Below are 14,376 nucleotides of genomic sequence, written 5' to 3' on the forward strand. Positions count from 1 at the left end.
AGCACTAATAGGGAGACGTACATTTATTTATTAATAGAATCCTATTCGATTCACAATCATGATATTGTTTACCAATAAAAGAAGGAATAACGACTTTTTCTATGCACTATATGTAGATGAATTTACAAAAAAAAAATGCTTTTGGGACATGTTGATATGGGGAATTGATAGCCTTTATGGAATCGTTGAGTCTAAATTCAAGGGAATAATAACATTTTACTTATATGCACTAACTATTTAAAAGATAAGCCCAATATGCTGTTGAAAATGAGTTGTTTGCTCACAACCATCCATTTATTGAAAGGACAACATTCCAATATTAGTGCATGTGGAACTAGAATATGAGTATGTCTTAGATAGTTCAAAGTAGAATAAAGTGGATTTAAAAAGAAATAAAATTAGATTATGATAAGCGTACAATTTATTCACTTTTTTTATTATTATTATTATTATTTTCTTTCAACAATAAATGATACGCATGTCTTAAGCAAACACAAATCATTCGTATAAAGTAGTAAGCCTCATTCACAATCCAAATCAGGTAGTTTTTACACCAAGAGACTTCATGAAGTAGCGATAAAAACATTAGAAAAGCAAGGGAAAATTACGTAATTAGACATATTTTATCATGTAAGCGATAAAAGCATTAAGTATTATTTCTTATACTTTCAAAATATTTTGTATCTTATCACTTATTTAGAGTTTTCTACCATATATTGAGAAAATTACCTTTAAATACATGTATTTTTGCTACTAGATACACAAAAATAGGAAGAGAAGCGAGTGAAATTGCAAAGGGAGGTGAGCGAGATTCGTATGCATCTGGGATACCAGATACATGGGAGAGTGGAGAGCAAGATGGGAGAGAGGTGAGGGAGGCCAACGAGATTTGTTATGTATCTCAAATACATGTGAATTCATTTGAATACAATGTATCCAAAATAAATTACACCTAATTTAACCCATTTATCAGAGATAGATATATCTGAACGTATCTGAAGGCACCAAAATCCGATAAGATACATAGTGATGCAAACTAAAATGTATCTAAGTAATTAACTTTCAAATTAATGGGATTATGTAATTTCTCCTTAAACCAAACATAGTGGGCTTTTTTTGTCACCATATTTGCTCGTTGATCAATTTAATCTCGGACCATTTTTCTTAATAGTACCCCCTTTAAGTTAGACTGGAAATTTGCGCGTGAAATTTTTAATTTTTTTGAAATGAAATTTATATATTTGTAAAATATGTAAAAAGTACTATAAGTCATAATAATTGACAATTCAAAATAATTAAAACATATATAAAAAAATTTTGATCAACGATTGATTTATTTGAATCTCGAAATTCGAAAAGTGACACATAAATTGATTTGGAGGGAGTAATTTTTTTACTCAAAAGAGCAATGTGTTACTCTATACTACTAAGCAATATACTTCATGCCAGCTAATGTGATGCTTTATAATATTCAGATACTTTATCTATAAATTAAGTTTGTGGTATAAGAATTGAAATTCTTTAAATAGTTTTTATGAATGATGGAATTTTCATATTTATAATTTAAAAAATACAATTAAAAAATTAAAATCATATCCATGTTATAAAACTTAAGAACAAAAGAACAGTATAAAGATGAAAATAATAGAAATAGAGAGACAAGATATGAGAGTATTTCTTATTCTTCCAAGTCTTCAAGTGTATACAATATGAACTCTTATGCCTCTATTTATAGTGTAACATAGAGGCATACAAAAGGTTAGTCATAAACATGACATTAACATGAATATAATGGGGTAGGTTATGGAAGTGAAAGGTACAAGAATAATTGTTATAAAGGTGGAGGTTATGGAGGTTATGGTTATCTTCATAATGGATGAAAGTAATGGAGTAACTTATTGATATAGTGGACATCTACAATATATTATTTTATAACACTCCCCCTTGGATGTCCATAGATAATATGTCTCGTTAAAACCTTACTAGGAAAAAATCCTAGTGAAGGAAAAAGAGTACACATATCTTTTAATACGCTTTGAATGTTGCCTCGTTAAAAACCTTACTAGGAAAACCCAATTGGGATAAAGCCATGGTTAAGGAAAAGAGTACAATGTGTATTTTCTCCCCCTGATAAAAACTCTACTTATATCTCGGAGACTATTCATTTGAATCTTATATCACAACTTCTCAAGTATTGATGTTGGCAATATGTAGTGAATATGTTTACAAGATTATCACTTCAATGAGTCTTTGAACGTCAATCTCACCATTTTGTTGAAGATCATGTGTGGAAAAGTCTTTTGGTGAAATATGTTTTGTCCGATCTCCTTTGATTGTATCCTCCCTTCAATTGAGCTATATATCATTTTCGTATTTGGACGTGGCTAGAATATCCTTTTCAAAAGAAAATCACATATTTTCTGAATATGATAGATCATGATTCCAACCAAACACACTTTCAACTTTCTTTATAAATCAATATTATTTCTGCATGATTTGATTCTTTGAATGCCAAGATTTTGTTGTGCCTCCATATGTAAATAAATAGTCCATTTGTGATCGAGCTTTATGCAGATCAAATAAATATTCTACATCTACATAATCAAATTATTTCTGACTCGGGAATTGATCATTTCAATTTTATTGAAGCTCGTCTTTTCTTCTCAAAGAAAATCACACATCTTCTATGTGTTGAGTCACTTGCTTTGTTAATTTCTAGTCATAACTTGAATGATAATATGACAATCCCTTCACATAACTTTCGTTATGTATATAAAATAATCTTCTAGCATTTGCATAACCAGCAATCTGTAAGTGCACCAATTGCACTAATACATGGCATTTTAAATCATTTTCATGAGATGAAAAAGATTATTTCTCTGTGTTAAGCAGTCTCAGAGCCATTGTATACTCAATGGAATTGCTTTAATACCTTTTAAATCCTTCAAGGATTTTCATATAACCTTCATCGTCTAGTTAGACATAATAATCATTCATTATACCTATTCAAGTATTTCATCTATTGTCAGATTAAAACAAGTCTCATTGCATCCACCACTGGAGAATATATCTCCATTTAATAATATCACAATTTTTGCGAAAACCCTTTATGCCCCGAGGCACAAACCGCACTTTATATCTTATGGTTATACTTTCGCACAATGATTCATTTGTACCACACTGACATTATATTTTGATTCATGAACTATAAGATCAAAAACATCACTTTTCTAAGTGAAACAAAATATACTTGAATAATGCCAATCATTTATCTGTCCACACTATATGACATATTCGAATTTAAGATCCTCGTAATCATTTATAGCATTGAGTGCTATTTCATATCAAAGATACCGTCGACGGTCATTTTGATATCGATTCCAATACGACATAACTTATCGAGATCTCTTCATTTTTCATCATTTTCAGGTACCTGAACCTTTGCCAAGGTTTTATGAAGTGTTATGCCATAGTGCTCTTTCAAAGCACTTACTTCATTATCATGACCATTTTGATAATTTGCCCATCTCCTTCCTCAAGGAGTTTTACGTTTGGAATCGATTGGTCTATCACGCTTCTGACGTACCATAGACTCTGTCCTTTAAGGACTTTTTATTGGAGCATTTGCAGCTTAATTAAAATATTGGGTTAGCAAATACATCTGGCAAATTATTTGCAACATTGCAAATGAATTATCTCTTGAACTTCAAATTCACATTTTTTTAACGAGGATCTAGATATTCACCCCACACATAATTTTCAGCTGCTACACATATCACCCCCTATTGTTAGGAAATATAATATTTACCCTCAACCTCATTTGGGTATCCATCTTTGTGCGTGGTGGAGCAATAAAATCATATGTGCACACATCAAATTTTAGATGGAAATTGTTTGGTTCCTGACCCTGAACCAATTGTGATGGGAGAACTTTGTTGGCTTGATGCATACTTGTTAAATAAACTCATCTCATACCAAATTTTATTTGAGAGATTTGTTCTCAAAATCATTGGTCTAGCTATAATTGGAGGCATACAATTTTTGCTAAACCAACCAGCATTATCAACATAATTTTATAGTTTGAAACTGTGTTATTAATTTAACAATTCGAGCAAACAACCTTACATACCATAGATGCATCTATTAAATCATAATAGTGAACGGTCCACATGGCCCGTGAACGAGCTCATATTCACCTTTCTATATGTTCCAAATAATTTCAGGGGATACAATCCCAACCTTAATTGATACAATTATCATTTTGTCATGAGAACCAACAACAAAAGAAAATCTTGAAGAATCTTTTATTTCTTCAAACATATAGCCACGTGAATTCTCAACTTCTTTTGCATCACATTTGAACCAGAATGACCAACTGATATTTATTCTAGTAAACTTCCAGTTACTTTTGCATGTGATTCCTTCATCATGCTCATATTCAACAAACAAGAGAAAGACGGGTAACCTTTTATGTAAATAGTCATAACCCGCGTTGATTGTAGTAATCTGAAGATATTTAATCTTTCAATAATTTACAGTCTCAATATAATGATTATTTTTTTCAATTCCTTCGAAACTTAAAAAGTTTCATTTGAGACTTACTACAACCCCAATATTATGAACAATTTCATTTCAGGTAGTAACAAATTAGCTCTTTCGGAACTCTCAATTAATTTTGTGTACTATCATAAATTTCAGAACACCATTTTTATGGTGACCATCTCCTTCAAGGAGAAAATTATTATTATTGTCATGGTTAAAATTATTACATACTTATTTCTTGACAACCAATGACAAATTTGTGTTGCCACACAACAATATTTATTTTGATCATGGCCACAACCTTTATAGAAAAGATTTATTTCTTTCTTTTATCCTCTTATAGTTCATAATAAAACATACCACAATATTTGTGTAGTACTCAAAGTATATGACCAAAATGGTCATTTATGGCAAAATATTTCATTTCAATCTCTCAAACCTCTCGTAGAGGTGAGATGTGACATTCATCTAACAATACATGAACATGTTCTTATCCATACGAAAACAAGTCACATTTCCTTCAAGAAATGGACCATAACCATTTGTACATGCTCTATAAGTTTTTATTAGAAACTCATTGTCATGCTTTGACATTATCAAATTTATGTGACTCACCTCAACATCACTTTAAGAGGTCAAATGTACCAATTGTACTATCACTTTGTATTCCTTCAATTTGATGGAGAATTTACAAAACTTTTCAAATTGGGTTGCACCAACAACAATGTGCCCAATAACTTCTCATACCACTTTGATGGATAAAAATTACCTTTAACAATTACCTTCACATTTGAAGGATCGTCTTAAGAAACAATCTGTCCAATAACCTTTTATACCACTTTAATGGATAAAATTATCTTCATATTTGAAGGAACATCTTAAGAACCTATAATGTTCTTCCTTTTAGTTACCACAATGATGACCATTAATATTTTACCACACCCATATTCATACATTCAACCACTTGTTATTTTTCAGACATCTTATGTAGAGCTACCACATTCACATAAGAGAATGGAGCAAATCAATTGGGCGGATTTCATGACTTTTATCAAGAGCATATTAATTTGGTCAATCATCATTACATCATCATTATATTATGTTGGGACTTGAACCAAGCGTCTTACCCATAAGAAGGCATTTTAGGTCATTATTTGTTGGGACCCAACCCAACATTTTATTATCATGATGCATCAGAACTCTCACCCGATTACTTCTTGGTGCGATAGGCCTTGAATCCTTCGTCTTACCTTCAATCAATGACATAATGCCAAATATAAGAGGACTCACCATTGAGCCTTAAAAAAATATTACCACTTTGTGATTAACATGTACAAATAAATAAAGAAATAAAATTACCACTTTGTGATAAACATGCATAGTAAAATATAGAACAAAAAAAAATACAAAAAAATATATTCTCAACAAAGTATGTATTAATATATTTAACTTGTCAAAACAGAGAGTTCCATATAACATTATATTATATTATGTTTGGTGCATAATTATTAAGGTAGTGAATTACCGTTATAAATCAAAGAATCAATTGCACACTAAGNTAAGAAAATAATAATTTCAATTACACTAAAATAAAATTGCTCACTACCACCACCCATTTTTCAATTTCCATGTGAACCCAGAATATTTCACACACAAAAATAAATAAATTAAAAGCTTATGTAATAACCAAAACAGTGAGCATAATCATAAATAAAATATAAAATAAGTTTCACGTACAAAAGAAAGTATATATAGTCATAGGTGAAAAAAAATGCATAGTAACAATAATATTAATCATTCACCTTGTTCACAAGTAAAATATAAAATAGATTCCACAATAATTTACTTTGTTCCCGAGAGAAAAATAAACACAATTATTTTACCTTCTTTTATTTAGTTTGCTTCAATCCTGCAATGGTAGAACATTCGTGCTGATAACATGTTATAAAGCTTAAGAACAAAAGAACAGTATAAAGATGAAAACAATAGAAATATAGAGACAAGATATGAGAGTATTTCTTATTCTTCCAAGTCTTCAAGTGTATACAATATGAACCCTTATGCCTCTATTTATAGTGTAACAAGAGACATACAAAAAGTTAGTCATAAACATGACATTATCATAAATATAATGGGGGAGGTTATGGAAGTGAAATGTTATAAGAATAATTGTTATAAAGGCGGATGTTATGGAGGTTATGGTTATCTTCATAATGGATGAAAGTAATGAATTAACTTCTTGATGTAGTGGACATTCACAATATATTATTGGGAAAAAGGACGAATTTACCCCCGAACTTTGATAAATGGTACGTCTATACCCTCCATTATACTTTGCGTTCACATAAGCCCCTGCCGTCCAATTATCAGTACACATATGCCCCTCTCACTAACGGACCCCTCATTCTGTACACGTGTCTTAATCCTAATCAACCACCCGTTTGACCATTCTTTTAACTCATAAACTAACAACCCGCCCCATAAACCCAATAACCCACCCGATTCCCTCTAAAATTTCCTAAGTCAATTAAAAGACCCAAAACTAACAACCTGATATTTGTTGACCTAACCCAAAAATTGAAATCCGAAATAACCTATCAAACTATCTGGTCATAATATTGCATCCCCATTAGGTCAAAATGTAACCCAAACCTATACATACAAACTCAATTTTGGAGATTGGAGATATTGTAAATTTGAAAAAGAAAAGAAAAGAAAAGGACTTAGTGCAGAGCACTGAATATTTAGAGCTCTCCCAATTGATTTCCAGTTTCTTTTGTGAAACTTCAAATGCGCTTTCTTTCATGGNTATTTATAGTGTAACATAGAGACATACAAAAAGTGAGTCATAAACATGACATTAACATAAATATAATGGAGAGGTTATGGAAGTGAAAGGTTACAATCTTCATAATGAAAGAAAGTAATGAATTAACTTTTTGATGTAGTAGACATCCACAATATATTATTTTATAACAATCCCAAAATTTAGACTTCAAATTGAACTATTATTTTAATTTAAACCTTTTTCAGGTTAAAAATATTGATTATAACAATATTTCAAGGGAAATACCAAATAAAAAACAAACTAAAAACGAAACAAAACGAACATATACTAGTATCAAATATAACCGCCATTGACACGAATGATCTGTCCATTAACCCATTCAGACGTGTCACCGGCTAAAAACCCAACCACCGGCGCCACATCCTCCGGCAGTCCAAGCCTTCCATGTGGACATTCATCAATCGCCTTCTTTATCATCTCCTCCGTTTTCCCTTCGTAAAACATATCCGTCGCTATGGGTCCCGGCGCCGCACAATTCACCGTTATCCCTGTCCCTTTCAGTTCTTTTGCCAGTATTTTCACCATTGCTTCCACGGCCGCCTTTGACGCCGCGTACGCCCCGAACCCGGGCCTCAACGCCACCGCCATCGACGACGATAAGCATATAATCCTCCCCCCTCCGCCGCGCTTGATTCTGTTAGCGCCTTCTTTGCAGCATATGAAAGCTCCACGCACGTTCACATCGAAAGTCCTGTCGAAATCCTCCAGGGGTGTGTTTAGGATCGATGGGTATTTCCCGTCGAGTACGCCGGCGCAATTGACGAGGATGTTGACCGGCGATTGAAAGGCTGATTCTGCAGCGTCGAAGAGGGATTTGACTTGATCTGGATCGGACACATTGGCTTTGACGGCGATTGCGCGTGGGGAATCGGAGGTGGAATTGATCTGGGATACGACGTCGTCGGCTTGAGTAGAGTTGGAAGTGTAGTTGATGACGAGTTTAGCTCCAAGAGAGGCCAAGTGAAGAGCAATTGCTTTGCCGATTCCGCGAGAAGAGCCGGTAACAATGGCTACACGATTCCCGAGGTTTTGGCCTTGAGCTACGTTTGCTTCCGCCATTATCACTGAAGAAAAGCACTGAAATTGCTAGAAAATGGAATTTTGTGGATAGACACCGAAAAGTGCTGGTGTGGTGCTAATTGTGTGATAATATTCTATAGTATTATTATTACTATTTATAACAAATAAAAGACGAGAAAAAACCCAAAGTAGTCTCTTATCTCCGGTTAAGAATTAAAGTCATATTTGAGTTTTCACTTGGACAATAATAGTTCCTTGTGTTGGCATTAGTGACTTGATGTATTTTTTGTTCTCTCCCAACTTTTCGCATATTTTTTAATATTAATTTTGTCCACAATTTATGTATGAAATCTTTCATCATCTTTTTATATATTTAGTAGAAATAATAACTTCATGTAAATAAAGAATTATTTTATTTTGTTTAGTAGAAATATTTTTACAGTTAAAATCGAGAGGTTCATCTGTGTTGTCACGTGTATAGTATATTCCCTCTGTCCCATTTTATATGGCAACATTTCCTTTTTGGTCAGTCCCAAAAAGAATGTCACATTTCCTTATATGGAAAGTATTTAAAGGTACAATTCCTTTTTTATCCTTGTTGATCCCACTTAATCTTAAAATAATACTCCAATACATTTATGAGGAGAGAGAAATTGAGTCTACTTTTTAAAAGGGCAATTTGGTAAACATTTCAAAGTCTTCATTTATTTCTTAAACTTTATACCCGGTCAAATGTTGCCACATAAAATGGGACGGAGGGAGTATTTTTTTTCTTTTCTTGCAACGTCAAATGTCAAAGTGTTCATAGTTTAGATGCAATAATATTTCTATCAAACAGAACAAGATTTTCTTCGCACCTTCTCTCACATTAAGTATTATTTCTATTAAATATATTTTTTAAAAAAATTAACATTCTACACATAAAATTATGGATAAAATGAACGTTTAAAAATAGGCCAAAGTTTGAGGGAGGATAAAAAATGTATTAATATTAAAATTTTACAAATATGAAGGACTATTACTATTATATATAAAAGTTTAAGAATAACTTTGAATCTAATTATTATTATATATAAAAATTTAAAAATAACTTGGAATCTTAACCGAAAGATTGAAACTATTTTGGGCTTTTTCCTATTGAAAGAGATGGTCAAACTTGAAATTTAGTCAAATAAATCGCTTTTAATTTTGGTCAGAGTCAAATAAATCGCTTGACACTTTAGGACAAAATTTTTAAATGGAGATACTTCATATGTCTGCTATTAGGGTTGTGAATATGGGTTAGGTCCGTTTGGCCGATCTGGTCTAATTCTTGATTTGATAGGGTTAGGCTACGATTTTTAGAGCCAATATAAGAAAAGGACTTTTTAGCCCGATTTGAATAAGCCTGTCAATTTGTGGGGCTTGAGAAATATGGATAGGGTAGGTCCATGGGCCAAATAAAAATTAATTAAAAAATAAAAATAAAATAGAGTATTAAAAATAACAAGTGTTTACATTCAAAATCTGTTTAAAGTTTGAAATATTACAATTTAAATACAAATTATGTTTATAAAATATGTACGACATAAAATAAAGTTCCTAAAATTTCTAGGGAATCATTACATATGTCATAGCTATGGAATATTATCATAGTTTTTGTGTTTTATTATGATCATTGAAAAATAATTAGGTTAATATTTCTATTTAGCTATTTATGGTTTTACTTGAAATCAAACTTAATAAGTATTATAGAAATAATTTTATTTGTGTATTTGATTAACAAGTAGTAACACTAGTCGATATTTATGATAATATTTTAAAATTATAAGTCAATTTAAAAAATTATAAAAAATATACTTTTAAGAAAAAAGGGTTGACTCGGCAATGCCCGTAGCCCACGCACTTGTGGGCAGGGCCGATCATTTTCTGGCCCACATAAAAAAAATGAGCTAGCCCAGCCTTATCTGTCAAATTGAAAAGCATGTATGAGTTAGCTTGAATGGAGTGGGCCAGCCCATATTGACAGTTCTATCTGCTATATTACGGAAAGAAGATATTTTACAAAAGGGAAAATATATTCAAATTTAAACAAATAATTAAAACATAAGTTAATCTTATTACAAATATACAATTTTAACAAATGATTAAAAAAAGTAATATAGAAAGTCATAAATTCAGATAAGATATAGTAGTTATTTATATTTTGGAATAAGTTAAAACTAATAAATAAGGTAAACAAATATATTTAAGACTAGGGATTATGGCCCATCCTAGCACGGGCCCAATGCGAAGATTGTTTTTGAGTGCATAGGATAAGCTAGATTGATGTGATTCACAATAATAACCGAAGAACACATATTAATTGTTTGATAGTATTTACTAAGAAGCCAAGTTTACAAGATAATTTTGTACATCTCATTTACATAAAATATCAAATCTGATGTGTGCCGAGGTTGAGATTCTTAACCATAAAATTGAGACCAAAAAAAGGCACACATCTTTATGTGATTATTCTCCAAACTTATAAATGATAGACATGCATATATGCAAGGAGGGGGAAAAGGAGGATTGAACAAATATCCTTTTAGTTGGCATTGTATTGAAGTTAGAAGAGTTCACAAGCTGACTTAATGGTGAAGTGTAGAGAACCATAATCAAGTTATATCAGATAGCATTCAATAATTGCAAATGAGAAAGTATATATCAATGAATGTTGTTTAGTCATTAGTTCTAGTTGCAAAGAATTGAAGTTAGAAGAGGTCACCATATTCATGAACAATATAGATAGATATCGTTTTTAACATGAACTAATACTAAATGTTACATTGGAATATAATGAATCACACACCATATAGAATGCCACTTCTTTCATTCTATTAACTTAGGCTAAGTTATGACTGTAATTCCACCAAATTATTCAAGGATATTTCGTAGATCCTAAAACAAATTTCGTAGATACAACAAGTTTGGGCTTGCAAAACTTTGACATCTTCCTTCCCTGGAAAAAGATGGTTTTGGATAGACACTACTGGGGTTCACAATTCTCTCTAACCTTCTTTTCCGCTTTTGCATTAATGCACCTCAATGCGTGAGTTTTTGTTCTTACTCCTTTAAAAGCCAAACTACGTGTGTGTCTACTCCAAAGTAGATGTAAGACACATATGTAACCCATAAATACACATTAGTTTGATAGGATAAATGACCAAAATACCCTTATTTTAGAATTAATTGGCAAAAAAAATGTCTCTTCTATATAAGTAAAATAAAATAAAATAAAATATGAATATGATGATTTTGAAAATAGATAAAATTCCAAACAACAGAATTAGATCTTAAAAACAATTCAGAAATTATATATTTATAAATATAAAACAAAATCATAAAAATTAGCATGGAATTGTGGTTCTTGCAATTCTGATAAGCTACTACTGTCTTTAAAAATTTATATTTTAAAATTAAATCTGATATATTGATCTTCTTTTCTGCAGTACTATTTTAATTAATATGATAAGAACATTATTTGAATATTGTAATGGAAGCCTATGATTTCAAATTTTTGAACAACACTCTTTTGGAATGACATGCTAATTTTTCACATCAATTATTTATAATTTGAGTAAAAATGATGATAGACATCCATCTTATTATTATGATTTATTCATTTACAAAGTTATTTAATACTTATATTTTCGCCTCTTCTAAAACATGATTCTATCAACGGAAAAGGGCTAAAAATACCCTTGAAGTATTTGAAAAGGTTTAAAAATATCCTTCATCCATCTATTTGACTAAAAATACCCCTCAATCCATCTTTTTGGCCTACTTTTACCCTTAAAACTTGCTAGATTTTTTAAATTATTATAATTTATTACGTGGCATCTTCCTATTGGATATAATTAAATTTCCAACCCATTAAATTTTTTTCAACCCGCCCCGGATCCAAACCCACACCCAACTGACCCAAATTCAATTAAACCTCACAATCAATCAAGTACGAAGTGTCTCTTCCCTCCCTGTCTCTTCACCAAAGATTCATTACTACAACGAAAGTTTCTCTGAACTTTTAGTTTACTGGAGCATTTGGTCTTGCATTTTTACAATATTTAAATTTTCTCTAAAAGTATTTTTTATTGTCAAATGTTATTTCTTAATTATTGTTTTGAAATGAAATCAGGAAATGCAAAAAACTATTTCTTTCTGAAAAGAAAAAGTTCGAAATTTCCCAGAAACAGAATCACATTGATTTCGTGATTTCTCATTTATTGATCCACGAATAATGTGGACTCTTTTTTTTTTCTCATTTTTATAATAGTGTTCTTCTTGTTTATCTCGTTGGCATTGCTTCAATAATCATTTAAAGCACATAATTGAGAAATCACTACTGCCTATTTTTCAGAAACGCGTGCTTAAGCAGAACACCTCCTTACTTCAATTTATAAATTTCCAATAATTTCAAATTAAAAAGGAAAACTTCTTTATATCAAACCGTAAAAATTACGATTACTTCATCTGCATACTCAATACTCTTCTCCCATAACTACAGTAGTACATTGCAGAGATTAATGTGTTTAAGGGAGAGATATAGGAGTTGATTTATTAGTAAGTTTAATTGGATTTGGGTCATGGGTTATGGGCTTGGATCGGAAAAAATCCAATGGGTTGGAAATTTAAATTTTATCCAATACGAAAATGCCATGTAATAACTACTACTACTAATAATAATTTTAAAAAATCTGTTAAGCTTTAAGGGGTCGTTTGGTTTGAAAATGAGTTATTATGGGATAAGTTATGTTGGGATTAGTTATGATGGGATAAGTTGTGTTGAGATTATTTTTTATTGAGTGTTTGGTTTGTTGTATTCAAAATAATAAATTTTAAGAATAATTTATTTGTTTACAAAAATACCCCTCATTAATGTAAAAAGTGATAGAACAAAAGGGTTGAAAGAGACATTTTTGTCATTTACCTATTTTATCCCGGGATAAGTTATCCTGGGATTACTATACCACCCAAGGAGAGGGATAACTTATCCCGGTACTAATTATTAATCCCGGGATAAGTTATCCCGAACTTGCCAACCAAACAACAAAATAAGCGATACTATAATTTAATCCCGGGACTATTTGGTATTATCCCTCACACCAAACGACCCCTAAGGGTAAAAGTAGGCCAAAAAGGTGGATTGAGGGGTATTTCTAGTCAAATAGATGAATGAGGGGTATATTTAAACCTTTTCAAATACTCCAAGGGTATTTCAAATAATGCATGAACTTGAAATTGTGTAAAGTACTTCAATTCCATGTGATCTCCCGAATCTATGGTGATTGAATTTGAATGTGTTTTCATACCTTATCGATGTTAGCATATTTAATGAATTGTTGAATTTTAGGTATGTTATATTAGGAAGTAAAACAAAGCTTACAAATTGATAAATCTAAATACTTGTCTAATTTTTTATTTTTTATTTTTATTTTTTAAAAAAATACTTATCTAATTTTGTTTGCCAAGCAACTCAATACGAAGATAAGAATACAACTGAATCTGACATGTTAACGTTCTGCTATGCAGAGACATAGTTAGAAATAGGAGATTGGAGGTTCAAAATTTTAGAATTAGAGAAATTTTTGTTGATAGTAGTGTCCGAACTCACAATAAATGTGTGAAAAACATTTTTACCATAGTTCCTTATCATTGAACTGTCAATTAATTTTGTTATGAATTCACAAGTTAATATACAAATATAATTATTTAATTTTCTAATATAACTATAAACTCTACGAAAAAGCTAGTTGGAGTTTATGAGTTAATTAATTTTGTTACGAATTCACAAGTTAATATACATATATAATTATTTAATTTTCTAATATAACTATAAACTCTACGAAAAAACTAGTAGATTTATTTGAACTCATGAACTCCACCTAGCTCCGCCTCGGCAGCTAGTGTTTATTCCCCTTCTTATATCACAAAATAACCATGGATCG

General features: G+C 31.1%; 1 protein-coding gene across 1 annotated transcript; it reads right to left on the reverse strand.

The window, feature by feature from the left end:
• Positions 1-7,529: 7,529 nt before the first annotated feature.
• LOC125874575 (NADPH-dependent aldehyde reductase-like protein, chloroplastic) lies at positions 7,530-8,553 on the reverse strand. The gene has a single exon (XM_049555488.1). It carries the CDS (start codon positions 8,447-8,449, stop codon positions 7,664-7,666), a length of 786 nt encoding a protein of 261 aa, XP_049411445.1. The 5' UTR covers positions 8,450-8,553; the 3' UTR covers positions 7,530-7,663.
• Between the last annotated feature and the right edge of the window lie 5,823 nt (positions 8,554-14,376).

The sequence above is a fragment of the Solanum stenotomum genome, chromosome 8 (genome assembly GCF_019186545.1).
Source record: "Solanum stenotomum isolate F172 chromosome 8, ASM1918654v1, whole genome shotgun sequence".
In the NCBI taxonomy this organism is placed as follows: domain Eukaryota; kingdom Viridiplantae; phylum Streptophyta; class Magnoliopsida; order Solanales; family Solanaceae; genus Solanum; species Solanum stenotomum.

What these genes read in the sequence shown, in the direction of transcription:
- LOC125874575 (XM_049555488.1), bottom strand. Translation starts at nt 8,449, where the DNA reads ATGGCGGAAGCAAACGTAGCTCAAGGCCAAAACCTCGGGAATCGTGTA.